Raw genomic sequence first — 22,208 nt, forward strand, 5'->3', positions numbered from 1 at the left:
TTTCTTTCTGCAGAAGTGAGAGGTGATGCCCTTGTGGTATTATCGCTGGACTGTTAATCCAGAGACCCAGATAATATTCTGGGGACCTCGGTTCAAGTCCTGCCATGGCAGACGGTGGGATTTGATTTCAATAAATACCTGGAATTAAAAGTCTAATGATGACCATGAATCAATTGCCAATTGTTGGGGAAAAACCCATCTGGTTCAATAATGTCCTTTAGGGAAGGAAACTGCCATGCTTACCTGGCCTGGTCCACTTGTGATTCCAGATCCACAGCAATGTGATTGACTCTTAACTGCCTATTGGGCAATTAGGGATGGGCAATAAATGCTGCCTAGCCAGCAACACCCTCATCCTGTGAATGAATAAAGAAAAAAACAAGATGCTACCAGATCCTAGCAATTTCTGATTTCCAGTATCTGCGGTTCTTTACTAGTTACCCAAGAGAGTACATTTTAGTGAGCTAACATTTCCTGTATAATTACTAAATTTAAGTAAGCTAGAACCCTCTGAAGTCTCCAACTGTATACGAATATTTCAAAAGTATTCCAACTCAGGAGACTTTCCCATTGGAAAATTCAATTTCCTGAATAAATCCTGTGGAGTCAACTGCATCAGGATTATATGTAATACCGATCCAATCCACACTGTTTCAACGCAGATCTGGCCATAGGAACATCTTGGCCAATATTACCCAGGAGCATGCTCACAGATGGTGTTTGTATTGATGTTTTGTGAGCAACCTGTCAACATTGAAAGGATGGAAGGTTTGAGTTATAAAGAAAGGCTGGATGGGCTGGTACATTTTTCACTGGAGCATAGGAGTTTGAGAGGTGACCGTATAGAAGTTTCTAAAATAATGTGAGGCATAGATAGAGTTAATGGCAGTTGTCTTTTCCCTAGGATAGGGAATTTCAAGACCAGGAGGCACATTTTTGAGGTGAGAGGAGAGAGATTTAAAAAAGATATGAGGAGCAATTTTTTTTACACAAAAGGTGGTTCATGTGTGGGATGATCTTCCAGTGGAAGTTGTGGATGTGGGTACAATTACAATGTTTAAAAGACATTTGAATAAGTACATGAATAGGAAAGGTTTGGAGGGATATGGGCCAGGAGCAGCCAGGTGAGACTAGTTCAGTTTGGGAAACTTTATCAGCATGGGTTGACTACACCAAAAAATCTGTTACTCTGTTGTATAACACAATGATTCTCTGACTTGATTGAACCAGCTCTGAAAAGTTGCATATTAATAAATAAACAAGCCATGGACTCAACTACTTGATAAAAGCTATCATGCTTTGTTTCTGTGAAGAGATACAGAGGCAAGGGAAATACAGAGAATGAAAGTTACGACTGTACTGGGAAGATATCAATGTTCAATATCTGTAATTAATCTGACAATTCACCCACATCGTTAGAGCTTTCAATTTTCAGAAAATTCTTCATCCCATTGAGGTCCGATATCAAATGAATTCTGACATAGGCATATCCCAGCGTAATGTAACAGAATATTACTCTCACTTTCTATGGTTCCAAATTATTTTGTACAGTTGCAGGTATCAGTTGAAATGTTTGTACAAACTGTATTAACAGTTTGGGGATTACAGAATAATATATCAGTGTAAGAACATGGGGAAAATAATGCAAAGATACATTTTCATCACAAAGCTGGCTTCATGAGCAGTTTTGTAAATGACAAATCACAAATAATGTTTGCACCCATCTATCATCTTTACACTATGTAATGAAAGAGATAAGACAGATTATGCTTCAGTGGTACAGAAAAAGTAGGACACTATGCACTGCCCCAGTACCTCATTCCTGATCCCCCACTGAGCTCATTAAATGTTAGTGTTCTACCCTAAATATTTGGATCAGGCTTGGCCATGAAGATTTCCCTGAACACATTGGAGCAACACAACACATGTATTGCAATAGAGTTTAGAATGAAGAAGCAAAGAATGAAACTTGCTCTTGTTTAGCATCTTGAGTAATTTCAGGATGTTCCAAAATCCTTCATAGTAAATAAAGTAAGCTTTGAAGCTTAGCTACTGATGTAGGAAGCTTTCTAGCCAACTTTGTTTAACACAAATAGCAATGAGATAATGGTTGGATAATCTATTTTAGTTTTGTCAGTTGAAGGATAAATACTTGCCAGGACTGCCCAGCTCTTCTTCAAGCAGGACCAAATAAATCTTTTGCCATCAATTGAGGCAGCAGATATTAAACTCAGTTTAAAGTCTTATCCAAAGGTAGTACCTTGGACAGCACCACATTGACTTAGCGCAGCAGTGAAGGGAGGAAATTGTTAAAGAATTTAGGGAGATGTATTGATTCCGATGCACTAGTGCAAGTTCAATCACCTGCAGTTGTTCTTAGAGGTTTGGTTCCTTACCTTGACCCAAGCCTGCAAAGTTGGCATTCCTTGAGATATAGTAGGAACTGCCGATGCTGGAAAATCCGAGACAACAAGGTAGCACTGCAGCCTCACAGCATCAGTGACCCGGGTTCGATTCCAGCCTTAGGTAATTGTCTGTGTGGAGTTTGCACATTCTCCCTGTGTCTGTGTGGGTTTCCTTCAGGTGCTTCAGTTTCCTCCTACAGTCCAAAGATTTGCAGGCTAGGTGGATTGGCCATACTAAATTGCCCGTAGTGTTCAGGGGTGTGCGGGTTATAGGGGGATGGGTGTGGGTGGGATGCTCCAAGGGGCGGTCTGGACTTGTTGGGCCAAAGGGCCTGTTTCCACACTGTAGGGAATCTAATCTAATCTAATCTAGAGCTGGATGAACACAGCAGGCCAAACAGCATCAGAGGAGCAGGAAAGCTAACATTTCGGGTCTAGACCTTTCTTCAGAAATCTGACCCTTCTTCAGAAATTCTGAAATACTTCAGAAACACCAGGTTTCCTGCTTCTCTGATGCTGCTTGGCCTGCTGTGTTCATCCAGCTCTACTCCTTGAAACATGTTGTCTGTCTAATGGTGAGAAATGGCTCTTGTGCTTTGTAGAGTAAGGCAAATCTATCTATCAGGCAAGGTAATGTGTTCACATTTTTGCATTGGATTTTGGCCACACAAGCTTCTGATTCTATTGTGAGAGTACTTCCTTTGACCTGAAGCTGATGTCTTTTTTATCTGTCACAGTTTTCAATGGTCAGTTAGTATGATGCCACTCAATGCTAATGGCACTTGAGTGGGATATCAAATGGCGTCTGATACAAGTGGCACTCCACACCAACAAGGTGTGAACTGTTTTAGGAAGGGGTTGGGAATCACTAGAGAAAGAAAGAATTCACAAGGGTTTGTGTTTTCCATGTTATATAACCTTCATTAAGCTTTCCTGGTGTCTAATAGTTAAAGTTTATTGTGTTTTTTTGTCAAATTATAGGGCGATTATTTTACAGAGAGACAAATAAGTGTTGTTTAAAGCAGTACATGCTTTACGGGCTAATCAATGGTAATTATATTTGATGGTGTCATGTTTCAATAATAGTTCATTAGACCACCCAGCTTGCCAACTGTCAGCGATGAAAAGTGACGTATTGACTGTTCCTTTTTTTTTGTAAAGATAGAACACAATACTGCAAGCACGAACAAAATGTCTCTTATTGGAAAATATCCAATGTTGTGCGATCAATACAGCCCTGGCCGCGGAATGCTGTCATGTTGTGGGGCGGGCTGTCGATTTTTCCCATTAACATGCAGAAAGGAAAAACAAATTGGGGTTCTGTGCGATTGAGCAAAACGCAGCGACTTGTGAGGCTTCGAGGACCGTGCTTCCCCCGAGTAAGCCTTGAACAGGACCATCCTGTTGGTGAGCAGAGATACCCCGGTGCCACTTTCCGTGACTCTGAATTCATAGGCGCGAATATATAAGAATCTGCTCATCTGCCTAAATGAACTTTTGGAGGAGGTTGGCGAAGCGGCGCCTCGGTTCGATGCATCTTTGTGTGTCTGTGTGTGTGTGTGTGTGTGTGTTTAACCAGATGTTGAAGGCACCGGGGAACATCAGTCCAATGCACTGAAGAGCTGGAGTATTGGCAGAGAGACAGAGAACGAGAAGAGGAGGAAGAAAAGGAGGAGGGTGAGAGGGATACCTTAGTCCCTTCTCACAGCCAGGGCTTGGAGCTGAACTCCTCACCTCCCTGACTGAACTGAGGCAGCCTGCGGTAGGTGTAAAATGTACGGGCAGTTCAGTCCTTTCCTGAATGGATTCGCCGCTTTGCTGAGAAGCTGATCCTGCCAGTAAATGGAGCGATAGTTACCTCCGCCTTCCTGAAGTGTGGATTATACAGCTATTGACCAACAGCAACGGGGGGTGGGGGGGTATATAAGAGAGGGATTCCTTTGATTTTTGTTATTCAGCAAACCCCCCCACCCACCTCATCACCCACCTTCCATTCCCAACAACCATGCTCTATTTCCAGTTGGTGATAATGGCAGGGACTGTCATGTTGGCTTATTACTTCGAATACACCGATACTTTCAACGTCCACGTCCAGGGATTTTTCTGCCATGACGGCACCTACAATAAACCGTACCCTGGACCCGATGAAAGCAGTGCTATTCCGCCAGTTCTCCTCTATTCTCTTGTGGCCGGGGTTCCCCCTGTTATGGTAAGTGCTCATAAATGAAAGGGCGAGGGTTCAGGATTTGGGGGAAGCGTATGGTTCTTGCTCTGAGCTCCAGCATCGAATGAGTGTCATACATTGCTCCCTGCTGTCGTGTGCAAAAAGGGATGTTGCCTGTGCTTGTGCTGTTTCCGTTATTAACGACAGCCAGAGTTGCATTTTGTAACCCAGAGTGGATAGTGATCAGCGTCTGAGATGAAAATAAATCATGACTGTTTTACTAGATATGCTCGCTCAAGGCTTTCAATGTCTTTCAACCTATCCAAACACTTTCTCTCTCTCTCTCTCTCTCTCGTTAACACCGTTCGCAGCGTTCGTCTGTGTAGCCACAGAGGTTAAGAACTGAAGAGGTCTCTCTAGAGCGGGCTAATCAGTTCAGTAACAATTGATGCTGCTGTTGAAGTTGATCTCCTCGGAGTTGTGAATGGAACATCTTTAACATTAACGTTCACCGGCGCAAGATTCCGCCGGAACACCCCAGTGCAATGACACAGACGAGTGGTTGTGGCGAATTAAATAGAATGTTGGTTGAAATTGAACAGGGGGCGGTGGAATCGAACGGGTTTCTGTTTCTAATGTGTGCTGACACTCCAGTTGTTAGTGGGCTAGAGGGTGCATGGGCGAAGTGGCAGCATTTCGACGTGTCCCTGAAAGGCAGGGTTGCCCAAATATTACATGCAGAGGTTATAATCCGGACCTGCTAGAGTCTGAGCTTCCCTTTCATTTCATGCCCCTCCTGCTGAATTCCAAAACAGCCAAAGAAGCTTCTTCTGGTGTCGGTAAGCAAGCCGCAAACCCCGGTTTTGTGGAAGATATTTGAGATGCAGAAGAGGCAGGGCTGGAGGTGAGAGTGTAGAGATATCGAGCTATTCGGTAGGAGGCGGGGTGGTGGGTGGGGGGAGGTGGTAGAGAGGGATATAACAAGAAACGTGGATCCAGAGTACCGCAAGTATCGGCCGAAGCGCCAGTAATTTCAGTTCTGGTTGTCACTTTGAATTAGACGCTACAGGCAGAATGATAAAGGGAGAAAGCACCGAGCGAACAGACCGAAGAAGCAATGGGTCTGAAATAGCGACATCAGTTGTTTACTCTTCATTGCTATTTTGGTCCACAGGGTTCGTTCATTTCAGTTTTAAGAACATTTGACAAGATACAAGAAGTTCTTTTACATTTGACAGGAGACAAATTATGCATATTAATTTTTAAGTTCAACAGGTTATGTTATGAATAAATTACAGCACAATCTTCTTCGCAGCCAGTTCTATTCTAAATAGAATTTGTTCACTGCCATACAGAGGGATTGGTGCAGGAGAGGTATGAGCAATGTGAATAATATAGTTAAAATATCGATGAAGCAACATATCAAAATGGCTAAAAAAAGTCAAAGCTTTTTTGCTTGCGTCCATCAAGATTAAAATGAAACAAGAAACAAATTCAGAAAGGGAACAAGAATTCATATATTTATTATCATACTACTTAGAAGATCAAAAGCCGCAGATACACGGGGACACACCACCACTTCAAAGTTCCTCTCCAACACAGACCACTGTGACTTTAAATTATATCCACTCCTTCGTTGTCAATGGGTCCAAACCTGGAACTTGCTCCCTAATAGCACTGTGGGAGTACTTACCCAAGGATGGCAGCCATTCAAGAAGGCAACTCATCAGTAACTTCTCAAGAGTAATTAGAAAGGACAATAAGTGCTGGCTGAGCCAGGAATATCCAGATCCTGTTAACTAACTTTTAAAAAGGTTGCTTCCATTTTAAGATTGGATCCTTGCATTTAAGCCCTGAAATACGCAAGATGGAAAGCTTCAATTTTATGCTTCTTTTGAACAATATTTATGTTCTGTACCACAGAAAAATTAAAATAACATTGTACAATAGACTTGGAACATCTCTCTCATCAAACTAATTGGATTTTGAGACTGTCTTTATTCTGATAGTTTTAGAAAAGCAGGAAATCATACCTTTTGAAATTGAATTGAAAAAGAGCAAATGGTCTTTTCCGAAAAGACAAAGGTCCCAACTATCTCAAATTTGTACACAATTGCGGAATAGCTTTGATTCAAACCATAAAACGGGAATAAATTTAAAATGGGTGCAAAAGAAAAAATGAGTTTGATAATCTGGGGATCACAGAATTTTTGCCAAATCCCACCATAAATGAGAAAACAGAAATTGTTTTGCTATCCAAAATAAATGTTGACTTATGTGCTAAGATATTTTTTGGGGTAGAATTGATGTGCACAAGTTAATGAGAGGCATAAATAGAGTTGATAACTAGAGACTCTTTCCCAGGGCAGAAATGACTATTACAAGGGGGCATAATTTTAACGTGATTGGACGTAGGTATAGGGGAGATGTCAGAGGTAGGTTCTTTACACAGAGAGTGGTGGGTGTGTGGAATGCACTGTTAGTGGTGGTAGTGGAGTCAGATACATTAGAGACATTCATGTTGCTCTTTGATAAGCACATGGATAATAATAAAATTTAGGGTAGCTTGATCTGAGAGTAGGATAATAGACCAGCACAACATGGTGGGCTGAAGGGCTTGTACTGTGCTGTACTATTCTATATTCTATGTTCTAAGTATTGCAGTAAAATTGCCTGTAGGAATCATGCATATAAATGAAAATCTTCAACCTCACTATATTTTCCAAATTTGAGCTTCTTTGTCTTTACCTTTACTTGTCAAAGTATTTCATTCAAAGTGACCAGTAAGCAAAAATGCTTAGGTTTAAGAATATGATTATTTCTTAGAAATTGTCCAGTAGTTGTTCTTTACACTCTTATAATTGCATTTCAACATAAAAACCAACCTGCAAAATAGATGGCGAAGCACCTCCTATTATTGATAAATATATACAGCTTCATAATCTCCCCTTCCCCCACTGCATCCCAAAACCAACCCAGTTCTTCCCCTTCCCCCACTAAATCACAAAACCAGCCCAGCTCGTCCCCTCCCCCCACTGCATCCTAAAACCAGCCCAGCCTGTCTCTGCTTCCCTAACCTGTTCTTCCTCTCACCCATCCCTTCCTCCCACCTCAAGCTGCACCTCCATTTCCTACCTACCACCTCATCCCACCTCCTTGACCTGTCCATCTTCCCTGGACTGACCTATTCCCTCCGTACCTCCTCACCTATACTCTCCTCTCTATCTATCTTGTTTTCTCTCCATCTTCGGTCTGCCGCCCCCTCTCTCCCTATTTATTCCAGTTCCCTCTCCCCATCCCTCTCTCTGATGAAGGGTCTAGGCCCGAAACATCAGCTTTTGTGCTCCTGAGATGCTGCTTGGCCTGCTGTGTTCATCCAGCTCCACACTTTATTGTCTTGGATTCTCCAGCATCTGCAGTTCCCATTATCACTCACACATATACAGAAAATACTTTGCAGCTCCATTCATTTGACTAAGTCATTTATATTACAACTAGGTAATGACCTGTGTGTATCACAAATGGTTTTCCCTAGATTATAACACCAACAAATCTATAAAGCATTTTACATAAGAAAGAATCCTAATGACAGAGCAGACTGGAAATCAGACATATCCTTGTTCTTATTTTTTGTGTTCTTATATTTGTTTGTTCCAAGACAATCTTCGAAAATTGAAGCATGAGCAAGCCATCTACCCTTTGAACCTGCTTTGCTGTATTACAATCATGGCTAATCATCCAATTCAGTGCTCACATTCTTTGATCTCTTTATATCTATATCTAACACTCTGTTGAAAACATTAAAAGTTTTGGCCTCAACCACATTCTGTGGTGATGAATTCCTCAGGATCACCATTCTCCAGGTGAAGAAATTTCCCTTCATTTCATTCTGAAATAGGGGCAGCACGGTGGCTCAGTGGCTAGCACTGCTGCCTCATAGCACCAGGGACCTGGGTTTGATTCCACCCTCAGGTGACTGTCTGTGTGGAATTTGCACATTCTCCCCATGTCTGCGTGGGTTTCCTCTGGGTGCTCCAGTTTCCTCCCACAGTCCAAAGATGTGTTGGGTAGGTGGATTGGTCATGCTAAATTAGCGTTCAGGGATGTGTAGATCAGATGGATTATAGAGGGCTCCTGAGATGCTGCTTGGCCTGCTGTGTTCATCCAGCCTCACATTTTATTATCTATAGAGGGATGGGGCTGGGTGGAATGCTCTGATGGTCAGTGTGAACAGGTTGGGCCAAAGGGCCTGTTTCCACATGATTCTATGATATCCTTAAATTGTTAGGGACTGTGCATGACTTCTGCAGCTCTCAGTATTTCAAATTATGTGTTACTCTTGGGTCTTCACCAAAGTTCACACCCAATTTACATAAGAACATAAAATACATGGTAAACATCATTTAGCTAGCTCCAAACTTTGAAGTTACTCTCCCCAATTCATCCAAAATTTCAATGGCCTTTTCGGTTCAAAGGCCATTCATTCTGCTCATAAATTTCCTGGTACTATCTATCACAGTTGTTTCTTATATCCAACATTCCCTTTGTAAACATTAACCTTCCCTGTTCTGAGCTTAAGTCTATATTCTGGTGTAAACTTATGATTGGGTCCAATATGTTATTTGGGCAGAATTTATGTAAAACTTCCAAATTCAATAAAATTTCCACTGAGGCCTCGTGTACCAAGTTTGGATATTCTCAATTTCCATAACCATTTATTGTGTTCAGGAATCAAATGTAAATGTTTGTTTTAGTTTAACTCTTAAATTGTCACTTTTGTATTAATAGATTTTCTGACAATCACCAAGTGTCAGAATGATGTTATCAGAGCTCTGTTTATAGTGTGGTTACTTTAGAGTAGATAAAAACAATGCAAGCTTTTAAAAAATGCATATAATGCACCTCAAATTGCTCTCTCCCTATTTATTCCAGTTCCCTCTCCCCATCCCCCTCTCTGATGAAGGGTCTAGGCCCGAAACGTCAGCTTTTGTGCTCCTGAGATGCTGCTTGGCCTGCTGTGTTCATCCAGCCTCACATTTTATTATCTTGGAATTCTCCAGCATCTGCAGTTCCCATTATATCTAATTATTAAACCTCTTAGGTTTGATTCCACAATTTCCTAAATGCTATGCATGTTTTAATTTTTATTTAAACAATTTGATAAATTTCAATGCAGACATTATAGTCCTGAGACAGGTCATTTATAAATTTATTTTTGAAGTACCAAGCATTTCTTTAATAAAATCTTGAAATGTTACATTACAGTTTGATGCTTTGTATGCATATATGACTGTTGTGGAATAAGGAATATGGGATGCTCAGTTATCATTCCCCTCGGCACAGCCTGGCTGATAGAATTACATAATATGTAATGTTACATAGAATTACAATAAGCAAACAGTTTAGCCCAACAGGTACGTTTTGGTGTTTACCCTCTGTACAAAATGTATTCTTCACTCCCAATCCCTACCATTTTGTCTATTACCCTATTTCATTCTTTCCCTTTCCTCTGCAAAAACAGTCTGCAAAAATAGGTTTCTGTGACCATCACCCAAATATCTTCAAATTAATAGCAATTATATGTATGTTCCCTAAAAGAAACAGTATTAATTGATCCACACACCAATCCATCCCATCAGAAGCCAGTTGTTTCTAGTTATTGTAAGGGTCATGGAAATGAATTTTGAGCAATCTCAATACAATTGTTGCGGAATTCACACCCAAAGTTCAACACAAGTTGATGCAATTTAAGAAACTCCATAAAAAATAGCCACTGTAGAAATTGCAGAATGTCATAAGTGTTTTATAAACTTAGCTAATTTGGGATTCTGGGTCAGATATCTGTGCAGCATTGAGTTCATCAGTATCTGCCCACATCAGAACACTTCTGTCTTTCCTGGATTTGGACTTAACAGTGTGAATTTGAATTTATATAGTGGCTTGTTAAGTCCTCAGAAGTATTTTACATCCAAGGAATTATGTTTGAACTGCAGTCATTGTTGCTCAGCAGGCAATCTCTGCAACCTCGGCAGCAATGAGATAAATGAGTTATTCTATCCTTGCTAAACTAAGGTGAATGATGCAAATAATGAAGTCTGAAGGCTGGAAAAGGATCAAAGTGAAATAGTGAATATTAACAAATTCAGAAACAGGAGTTATCTCAAAGTAGGTCTGTCTGTGGATGAACAGAGACAAGCAAAGAAAATTTGAAAGGCTAATATGCATAATCTGCATAGATAATCAATGTAATTTACTGTGATTCTTCACACCACCTAATACTTTACTGCTCCTCAATATCATGTTTGCTCTTTTATTTCCCAACAAGATAGGCCTGTGTGCCTCTCATCAATTCCACTGTACCCACCTCTCTCTCTCTTTCTCTCCCCCACTCTGCTTCTCATGCTTCATTGCCTTTCAACAGATGGAGCAAAAATCTATAATTTGTTTGAATAAACAGTCGATGAAGTGTCAATGAATTATTCCAGTTGGGCAATTGAAGATCCTCTTACCTACAGGGCAGTTGTTGCTCTTCATGCTCCATTGCTACCTTGAGATCTGGCTGAACAGAAATTTAATGTGCGGAAGTAACAGCTTGGCTACAAAATTTAAGGCTGCAATTTTTCTGATTGACATGTAACTCCTGAGGGACAGGTCTTCTGCCTTCCATGGAAGTGTCTGTTTTTCCCTACCCTACTCTACATTGTGAGGTAATTAATGTACTGATTAACATAGTTGTTTCTTCAAACATCATTTGCCTCCCCTGCATCTTCACCATCTCCTCATTGATATTAAAGTTAACCACACCTCAAAATATATTATTCCCCAAACCAAACTTAAGATGGCCAGTTCGAGCATAATTGGGGCATTGGGACTGGGCTTTGGGAGATTTACCTGATAGCCAACTGATAGCCCTGACAGGAAGCCCTATTTGTTTTGACAACCAAAATGGATTAACATTCATGCAGTGGACTTCAGGCAAAAAGTGAATGTGCTGCCATATAGGCCACACTGCCAGCGTCTCAGCCATGAGAAGTGGGAAAGTGTGAGTTTGATCTGATGGTGGGAATGAGGGCAGTGACCCTGAATTGTTTAACGGAGCTTAAAGGAACTTCTTTAATTAGAGTAAAACTTATCTGTGGTCTCCTCTTCAGCTGGGCTACCGATTACAAACCATAGCACTTTTCCATCTCAACACAACGCTGTCCTAAAATGACAAATAGTCCCATATGATAAAAATCCATATTATTCATCGAACAATGTATACCAGAAGAACCTGACTTCGACAAGCATTCAAGCTGCCCAGTAGTCGGCCTGAAGGAAACTGCAGTGTTCCCTGCAATGGCATATCAACTTCTACCAATTTTGAGGCAGTACCAATCCATTCTTACTATAGCCTAAGAATCAAAAAGATATCATGAAGGCAAATGAAAAGGAGAAAGTTTTTAACAGAGAGTGAATAAAGCTATTGTTTGGTTTTGTAACTGTAAGTAACAAGAAAGGCAGTTGTATTTGTTCCTCCCTTGGCTGAATTTGTCTGGATACAGTCTTTGCAGTTTTAATTTAGCAGTTGTTCAGATTGAAAATGTTAATATTTTCTGGAGTTAAAAATAAAACAAAAACTGTTCTTGAGTATATTTTAGAAACATTTAGAAGAATCTACCATAAATCCAATCTTGTAATGAATGACAGTGATAATGGGAACTGCAGATGCTGGAGAATCCAAGATAATGAAATGTGAGGCTGGATGAACACAGCAGGCCAAGCAGCATCTCAGGAGCACAAAAGCTGACGTTTCGGGCCTAGACCTGTTTCTAGGCCCGAAACGTCAGCTTTTGTGCTCCTGAGATGCTGCTGGGCCTGCTGTGTTCATCCTGCCTCATATTTCATTATCTTGTAATGAATGACATATAGCTTACAGCCATAAATTCCTACCAGATCATGCTGGAAAATTATTTACACTACATGAGTTCAGAGTAAACAGAATCATGTTTATGTGCCACTAGAATGAATATGTTCAAGCTAAAATATAGGGCAGGCCTCAGTTCTCATTTATATATGATTGGAAGAAAGTAATCAGGAGCAAAAGGGGTAATTGGGAGATAAAGCAAAACAATGATCAGGATAGGAAAGATGGCATCATCAGCATTGGGAGGAAGAGGAGGCAGAGATCAGGATATGGAAATGTGCACAGCAATTGAGTTTTAAGAGTCATAAAACAACATTTGTATGAGTGAATGTAGTGTGAAACCACTTTATAATGATCTTTCTGGTACAGAATCACAGAATGATACATTCTGTGGGTGATGAATATGTGGAACTCATTGCTGCAGAGTGCTGTGGAGGCCAAATTATTGCGCGTATTTAAGACAGAGATAGGTAGATTTTTGATTGGTAAGGGGATCGAGTGTAATGGGGAGAAGGCACAAAGATGAGGTTGAGAAACATATCATGCATGATCGAATGGCAGAGCAGGCACGTTTGGCTGAATGGCTTAAGCCTGCTCCTGTATTTTATGGTGATATGTTAGTACAGTAGTACAGATGGGTGGATGAGTCAACATATGATACTGAAAAATCAGTCAGCAGCTTCCACTGTGCATGCAATGAAAGTGCTGCTGGTATGCATGTGATTTAATTTTTTGTCACAGAGCTCTAACCTCCAGCTCTTCATGCATCTCCTGCCAATAGCATACGCAGGATAGGAGCTGTGTGTGATTCTGGGCAAATTTCATCTAGACGGGAAGAATTAAGCAATTTGCTTGCAGGTGAGCCTTAACTGGTTTCCTCCCACTTAAGACTAGGTTGTCACCACTGCACCAAAACTGGCTGTGAGAGGAGCTTGAGGAGGCTGGAACACAATGAGGAGTGGACATTCTGTTATTGTCCCATTTTAATTGATAGTGACAAGCAAATGTTCGCCATGTTTATGCAAAAAGGGATCAGCTATGGAGTATTTTGCGACAGGAAATGTTGCAGCAGCCAGGTAGCCGTGACAGAAAAAAGTTGATGAGATTTGGGATGGAAGAAAGCTTTTAGACAAAAATGTACTGAAAATGGGAATGATCTGAAGATAAATATGGAACAAGTTTTGCACAGTGTCCAGGCAAAATCCTAACTGCGGGAAGTGAATGACCAATTGTGAATCCTACAAGGGAATTTGCTATTCCAGACTGTGATCTCATTGATGAGCTGGAAGGTGGAAAATCCAGACTTTAAATGTAAGTTTCAAAATACATAAATGGACCAACCCACAAAGAGAATGTTAAACTGGATATAGAAGCACAGGTGAATGTTGTGAAGTTATTAGAGATTATAAAATCTATCTATGTGTAAGGATTTATGTTTAAGGAAGAGAAATTTGCAATGACGGAATGCACTGCTTAGAAATGTGGTGGAAGCAGGTTCAATTGAGACTTTCAAGGATTCATTGTATACTATTTGGATAGAAATAGTGTGCAAGGGTATGGAGAAAAAGCACAAGAGATTGATACTAGGTAATGTTGTGTTTTACCAGCCAGGGCAGGCATGATGTACCAAATGGCCCACTTCTGCCCTCATAAAAATTCTGTGGTTCTGTGTTTTAAAAATACCACATTTGTGGTCAGGGCATTCATATTGTTGTTTAAAGTGATGCCAAAGGATGAAATAATTGTTGAACATCGTAAACTCAACAGAAAGAGTTTGTTTTTAATAAGGATTAATTTTAATTTGTGTAAAGGAATGATATTGGACAAATATCTTGTTGTTTATACTTTCTACACAAAAGTTAGAAACACTAGATTATAATTTGTTAAGAAGTTACTCTATAATGCAGAAAAATCTTGATTGAACTTAAGGAGAAATCAAGATTGGAGCACAGTGTGAACTCCAATGTCATAAAGAAAGAAACTTAAATTGGGTTAGAAGAGGAAAGTACAAATTTGGCTGAGCCCTGAAGACCTTGATTGGGAGAATTGACCAATGTAAAACATTGAAGCAGATTAGTTTGTACTCAGATTTTTAGTGAACAAAACTGAACAAAGCAAGTTGAAGTTATGCCAGTATTAAAATGCCAAATAGGATTCAGCAGAATTTCTTATTACAATGCAAGATCCTCCCCTTTGTACTTCACAGACTCTGATCCTTTTCTTTTCGTGCAAGCCAAGAGTCCAGTCTTTTTGAATTCATCTTCTCAAACACCTTGTGTTAATAATCTTAGATTACAGATCACAGAAGCTACTATGCCATGAAAGTGTTGCTGTCAAGAATGATTTGCAATCTTATATCATAACCGTATCTTAATGTGCTACAACTGAACCTAGACAAGTACTTAACAAAAGTCTTTATTCCAGTAAATTTCAAATGCTTAATTTGAGCATTAACAGTAAATAAACTCACTGCCGCACAAGAGTTTTCCAGGTAAGCATCAAAGTTACAACCATGAGTATAAATCAAGTATAGATGTTAAGTACTGTTTATTTGAATTGCAGTTATTGTTTTTCTTTGCATGTTATTGTAAGTTTAAAGAAAATATGATTCCTTTCATTGGAAGATTAATAGAATTATTATCTGTTTCCTACTTGATTATTCTTCTAAAATTAGTGAATCTGACAGAAGATAAAAAGGATTGCAGATGCTGGAAGTCAAAGGTGATAAATTGTCATGCTGGAGGAGCACAGCAAGTCAGAAAGCATCAGGTGATCAGGAAAGTCAATGTTTCAGGTTTAGACCCTTCATCACGACCCTGAAACCAGGGCCCAGACCTGAAATATTGACTTTCCTGCTCCTCTGGCGTCTGACCTGCTGTGCTCCTCCAGCTCCACATTTTATCAATTGAGTCTGACAGAAGTCTGGTCCCATCTGGTTGACAGGCTGTAGGTGCTATTAATTCTGTATCAGACACATTTTCTTAAGGTGAAGTTTTGAATTAAATGCATACCATTTATAGAAATGGGAATGTTTCATAAAGTTTGAACTTCATTAATATATTTGAAGAACTGCCCTGTGCAAGGAATGCAAATTGGCTAAATTTACACAAGGTTGGATTTTTTAACTGATTTGGTTATTACAATTAATGCTTGCTTAAATAAAGATCATTTCAAAGGATTTGCATAATTTGTTAGAATTTTTAATAATTAATCAATGAAACAAGAGATGGATTTTGTCTTGACAGAGAGAGGTATACAATTTTAATCCCTATAAGATTCATGACACAGCAACTGTACATATCTACAACAATGACACATGTTTATGGCAAATCTATTACCTAACAACAATCTTCAGGTGTTACAAAATGAGTTAGAAATAATTTTAATTTGCCCAAATCAGTAACTGCTTTATCTTTCTACTGCAGACGTGAATTATCTTGTTTTAGATATACGATAAAAGGTATAAAGTTTTTGATCTATGGATTTTCCCTGTCTTTATGCTTCATGAGTTCCATTCACAACAGAGTTTTATTAAATTACATTCTATTTATTTACTGTCTATTTGATATTTTTGTTGTAGTTCAAACTCTGGCTTCTATCTCTTTGACATAAATTCTATATATGTGTGTGTGTGTGTGTGTGTGTGTGTGTGTGTGTGTGTGTGTGTGTGTGTGTGTGTGTGTGTGCGTTCACTGCTCATCCCTAACTGCCATTGAGAAGATGGTAATAAGTTGTCTTCTTGAACTATTGTGCACACCCATAGCATTTTAAAAGAGTTCCAGAATATTGACCCAATCACAGTGAATGAATGCAAATATAACTTCAAGTCAGGATGATGTATGACTTGGGTGGATACTGGTTGATGGTGGTGATGATGCAATCTGCCAGTTTTCCTTATTCTTCTAAGTGGTGGAGGTTGTGCTTTGAACACTGCTGTCACAATAGCCTTTCAAGTTCCTACATTGTATCTGCAGATGGTATACACTGCTGTTACTCTGTACCAGTGGTAGAGGGAGTAGATTTGAAACTGATGAATTATTGTACAGATTAATGAAAAATTGTCATTTTGAAGCATTGGTTGCAACTTACGTCTAGTCATACTATCAAAACTGCTGTGCTTCTAGCAGAGCTTCACAGTGTCTTTGTTGAATTTTATTTGTCCTTTTCTGGAACACTGACTAGATGAGAGTTGAGAAAACAGGACCTGGCTAGCGAATGAATAATATATTAATCAAGCAAGCTGATGTATCCTGGCTGGTGTTGAGTGTTGCTGTAGCTGCCTTTAGTTGGGAAAGTATTCTATTATATTCCCAACTTGCACCTGTGTACAGGATTTGGGAATCAAGAGGTGAGTTACCACAGAATTCCCAGCTTTTGTGGCAAAAAATATCAATATAAATGATCTAGTTAAGATTCTGGTCAATGGTAACTCCAGGATGTTGATAATATATACTAAAAAGTTATTAGAAAATTCAATTTATGGGAGAAAGAGCAGGGATGGGAATAATTGAATAGCCCTGTCAAAGAAACATCATAGATATGATTGCTCAAATGGTCTCTTTTTGAACGTACAATTTTATAGAGTGCTTTCAACTTATGTTGCAAATTGCAATTGAATCTCCTCAGGCTACTTGCTAACTAGATTCTCTCCAAGCATTTATCATCAATCGCCCATAAAGTATATGTTCTTGGAAGAGGTGATTGACTCCAGCCGCCAGGACATGTTGTATTTAAAGCCATTATAAACAGAACATTCTTTATGAGAGATAATTATCCCTTCATGAACCTTATTATTGCCTTTCACTAATACTATACTGCCTTACTTACATTGTAGCTGGAGATGATTCTGCAGTGAAAATCCTGTTGCCTAGCCAACATTGAGTACGTATATTGAGTGTTTCAATTTTTAGATTGTTTCACAGGCAATATGCGTCCTAGAATTAAAAAAAATCTAAATTAGAGCTGTTTCAGGACAGGATATCTTCAGAGGTTTTTTTCTACACCAGGTTTTGAATTATTCCAATTGAGACACAAAAGAATGCTATTTAGATAAAAACTGCAGAAGTCATGACGATCATGAGCACTCACATTTTTCCACAGATCCAACTCACTCTCCCTTCCCCATCCCTAACCCCATGGATGGACACTTTTCATAAAATAAGCTGTTCTTTCCTGCCTAAGTTTAATGTCTCTAGACCCAAAAAAAATCATTCTTCTGATACCATTTTGCATGTTATTTTGAAAAGACAGATACTCTGGAAGTTTTTGAGAAGACATAAGTAGGATTCATGCATTAAATGGCAGTTCATCGGGTAGATATGAAATAAATTAAATCACATCAATTGACAGTGTGATTGAGGGAGTCATCAGTAAAGTTGCTGATGGTGGAGGCTTCTTCCTGAAAGTGGAGGCAAAAGAATTTGCACAAACTATATCACTGAAGTGAAAAGCCAGAAATAAAAATGACGAGAAAAACTAAGCTTGTGAGGCATCAATTAAAACAGGGTTATGACCAGAGGTGATTGCAAAATCCCAGATGCTGCAGTCTCTGCAGGAATTGCCTGGGAAATTAATGATTCCAATGGCAATTCTCCTCCATTTGGAACTGCATCAGAGTTGGAGAATGCATAGGGTTCCTCTTCGGTTAAGCTTGATAATTACCAAGGAATAGTTAGAGAATTAGAGAGTTAGCGTAACTCCTGGTTAGCTATTAGACTGAGCCACATCTTTCCCTAACCCAACTGACATGTCCCACCCCCTCAACCTTAATGTATTGAGTAAATTTTAGGAGGAGACAGGCAGATTTTCAATGAGTAATTTGACTAAGTTAAATAGTTATGGGGAGTGGGCAGGAAAATGTAGTTGAGGATGTTAATGGGATTTATCATATTCGTATTGAATAGCAGAGAAGGCCCAACCCAAAACACTCTCAGCCCTGCCACCATCAAGCCTCCCCTGTCCCCAACTCCTGGGAGACTAGATATGCAATCCAACATACTGACAGCCTCAAAACCCTGACCTAACCATCTACATGATCAATGGAGCTGATAGCCCCTCTCTTTTCCAGGCCCAGTACACCATTGCCAGGCCCAACCACCCCCTCTCTCTACCAGACTCAGCACCTATCCTTTCCACATGAATCAACATCCTTTCTCCATGCCAGGACCTAACACTGACCATGCCCCTTCTCTGGACTCAACGCATCATCCCAGACCCCAATCTATCCATCACTTGCCTGACACGCTACCCATCTGGCATCCTACTTAACTGCACATTACTTATTTGGAACTCTACTCACCTTTGAATTCAATTACAGGTCATTTCTGCACTTCAGTGCTACACCAACAGCTTTCATTGTGATGCTGTTGCATGGTCACTGTGTACTTAGAAACATGCACCAAGCTCATGGACTGGACCATCAGTGTTTCCAGCCTATTTGCTTGCTCTCATTGTGGTCACTCACTCTGAGCATACCTGGATGGTCATGGCATCCCTGGTATTTATTGCTTTGTCTTGCTTATTTACACTTTGCTGCCATTTCCAGGGATGCATGGGTACTTCAATATTGCTGTACTGTGTAGCACACATGCAAAGTCAGAAAACTTGTCATTCATGGAAGCAGTTCTCAGACAAACCAAAGAAGATAGCTTTCAGTCAGTTTATTCCCAGCAGAATAAGTCAAGGAAGATTTCAATAGCAGTCTGGGGGTGGTGGGGTTAGCAATGGGAGCACAATTAGTCAACTGCTCAGGGTGTTACCAGAGAGTCATGATGCTCTCCACAGAAGGACTGTGCAGTAGAGTCCCAAGCAGGTTACCACCATTCCAATGTACTTGTGAGCTGTTTTCCTCTGAGAATGAGAGACAGGGAGGCATTAAGAGAAATGGAATTGGGTAACACAGCTGTTGCAGTTGCTGAAGGTGGGAAGTTTCCCAAATGAGTGCATAGGCAGACAGACAGCACGCAGGGTCCGTGGTGTCAGAGCTTATGATGCGTGAGACCAAGTGACGGAAGATGTGGCATGCAATCGAGAGAGTGGTCGAGTGTGAGCCTTAGTCAGAAATGAGCACAGTAGCAGAGAACTGTGAGTGTGAGGTATCAGAGGGAGAATGGTGGCAAACTATTTAGGTCACATAGTATAAAGTACCTCCCAAAATAAACTCAATGAAACTGACAATTAGCCAAAAAAAAGCCAGAATCCGCCAATAATTTAAACTTAGGATGGTGTTCCCACTTTTATATGGAAGAATTCATGATTTTAGAAGATATTGCCTAAGGAGTCATTGTGGCATTGCTAGCTGGGTCAGTAGTCACGGAGAGACCACTGTCTCTGGGACTCCCTTGTGCACTCCACATTCCCCTCCAACCCCACCGGGTACTTTCCCCTGCAACTGCAGGAAGTGCTACACTTGTCCCCACACATCCTCCCTCACACCCATCCCAGGCCCCAAGATGACTTTCCACATCAAGCAGATGCTCACCTGCACATCTGCCAATGTGGTATACTGCATCCGCTGTACCTGGTGTGGCTTCCTCTACATTGGGGAAACCAAGTGGAGGCTTGGAGACCGCTTTGCAGAACACTTACGCTTGGTTCGCAATAAACAACTCCACCTCCCAGTCGCGAACCATTTTAACTCCCCCTCCCATTCTTTAGATGATATGTCCATCATGGGCCTCCTGCAGTGCCACAATGATGCCACCTGAAGGTTGCAGGAACAGCAACTTATATTCCGCTTGGGAACGCGAAAGCCCAATGGTATCAATGTGGACTTCACAAGCTTCAAAATCATCCCCTCCCCCGACTGCATCCCAAAACCAGACCAGCTCATCCCCGCCTCCCTAACCTGTTCTTCCTCTCACCTATCCCCTCCTCCCACCTCAAGCCACACCTCCATTTCCTATCTACTAACCTCATCCCGCCCCCTTGACCTATCCATCCTCCCCAGACTGACCTATTCCCTCCCTATCTCCCCAACTATACTATCCTCTCCACCTATCTTCTCCTCTATCCATCTTCTGTCCGCCTCCCCCCTCTCCCTATTTATTTCAGAACCCTCTCCCCATCCCCCTTTTCTGATGAAGGGTCTAGGCCCGGAACATCAGCTTTTGTGCCCCTAAGCTGCTGCTTGGCCTGCTGTGTTCATCCAGCTCCACACTTTGTATCTCGGATTCTCCAGCATCTGCAGTTCCCATTATCTCTTACCCAATGCCAATTGCCCTTGAGATGACAGTGGTGAGCCAACATTTTTAATCGCTGCAGTCTATTTGCTTTGGTTCAGAACTGTGAGTGACATAGAAGGGAACTTGCAGATGGTGGTGTTCCCATGTATCTGCTACCTTTGTCTTTCTGGATAGTAGTGGCAGTGTGTTTGTTATCTTGGTGAACTTCTATAATACATCTTGAAGATGGTACAAACTGCTGCCACTGAGTATCATTTGGTAGCAATCTACAAGAATCCAATTCTTCTTCAGAGGCAACAATCTTTGGACTTTTTAATTTAAATAGGCATATGCCCTTATCAGAAGTTCCTGCAACATTTGCAGAAAAATTAGACAGCGCCACTAGTTATTTTGACAGCAAATTATGGACCATTACATTTTGAAAACAAAGTCACATCAATTTTTTAAATAAAATTTTTATCAAAGATTACACGTTTAGTCATACAGCATTATTGCAAATCAACATTTAATACAATCATACAAAACTAATCTAGTTTCCAATTTAATATCGTAAATGGTGGTAACTATAAGTCACTGCATTGTAAATTATACAAATCCTGACAAAGCAAAGTACTTAGAATTTATATCCAGTATTATTCAAATTATACAATATTAAGGGATTTTGCATCAATGTATCAAAATGTTATTTGGGTGTTGTTTGGGGGAAAAAACACATTTTGTCACCTTGTATCTTTCATCTTGCACTCAGGACTATTCAAAAGAATACCAATTCAAAGCCAAACATCATTTTGTACTGTATGGGAAGAACAGGCTGATTGATGTGGACTAGTAGTGGCATTTCTATGGAAAAATGCACTGGTTTGCTGATGGCTGACAGCATGCCCCTTTGGCCGCTCACAACAGGCAAAATACTGACCATACCAAATGAACCCATGCCTGCAAAAATCTGAACAGTGTCCAACATTACATATTATTCTACAATTGGAAAATGTCTGCTGAATAGTCCGAGGTGTGCAAAGAATAATATTGACAACCAATTTAAGATTGTTGATTGGGCTTGCAGAATGAATTTGCACAGACTGGAAGCTACATTAATATCCACGACTATATTCTTTGCAGATAGAAAGACTTCTATTTTGTTTCAACTGAACAGAATAGAAAACAGACATTTTCTGTTTCCACAGGGCAAATGCTTTGAGCAATCGGTACCTATGTGTCGGATTTAAATTCAATAAAACTTGACAGTTGACTATCATCCTCTATTGGTTTGCCTCTACCAATCAGTGTCCACTTGTCAAACAATCAGCACATCCTTCTCATGCACTATATACATGCTGTCTAGTTGTACATTAGTATTCTTGTGAATTGTCCTGATGAGTACAAGGGAACGCATTAACAAAATGCGACTTCTTTTCTCAGCAATTCTAAAGTTCTGTGTGACTGAATTACTACTTTCATCTGTGTTGTGATTGCTTTTCAAGCAACCTTTTATTCGTACGATTTATCGGGATTTAACAATTCTGAATTAAAGACTCTAATTTTCTCTCGAG

The 22,208-nt window shown here is 40.2% G+C and overlaps 1 protein-coding gene across 3 annotated transcripts in view; it reads left to right on the plus strand.

Annotated features, from left to right (window-relative positions):
- The first annotated feature begins 3,520 nt into the window (after positions 1 to 3,520).
- Positions 3,521 to 22,208, plus strand: part of LOC125456654 (phospholipid phosphatase-related protein type 5-like) — a 122,854-nt gene continuing 104,166 nt past the window's right edge. For all 3 annotated transcript variants that reach the window (XM_048539980.2, XM_048539979.2, XM_048539981.2), the window contains exon 1: positions 3,521 to 4,614. In XM_048539980.2, coding sequence (XP_048395937.1) covers positions 4,411 to 4,614 — 204 coding nt within the window. In that variant the 5' untranslated portion in view covers positions 3,521 to 4,410. The remainder of the gene's footprint in view (positions 4,615 to 22,208) is intronic.

This window comes from Stegostoma tigrinum, chromosome 8, assembly GCF_030684315.1.
Source record: "Stegostoma tigrinum isolate sSteTig4 chromosome 8, sSteTig4.hap1, whole genome shotgun sequence".
In the NCBI taxonomy this organism is placed as follows: domain Eukaryota; kingdom Metazoa; phylum Chordata; class Chondrichthyes; order Orectolobiformes; family Stegostomatidae; genus Stegostoma; species Stegostoma tigrinum.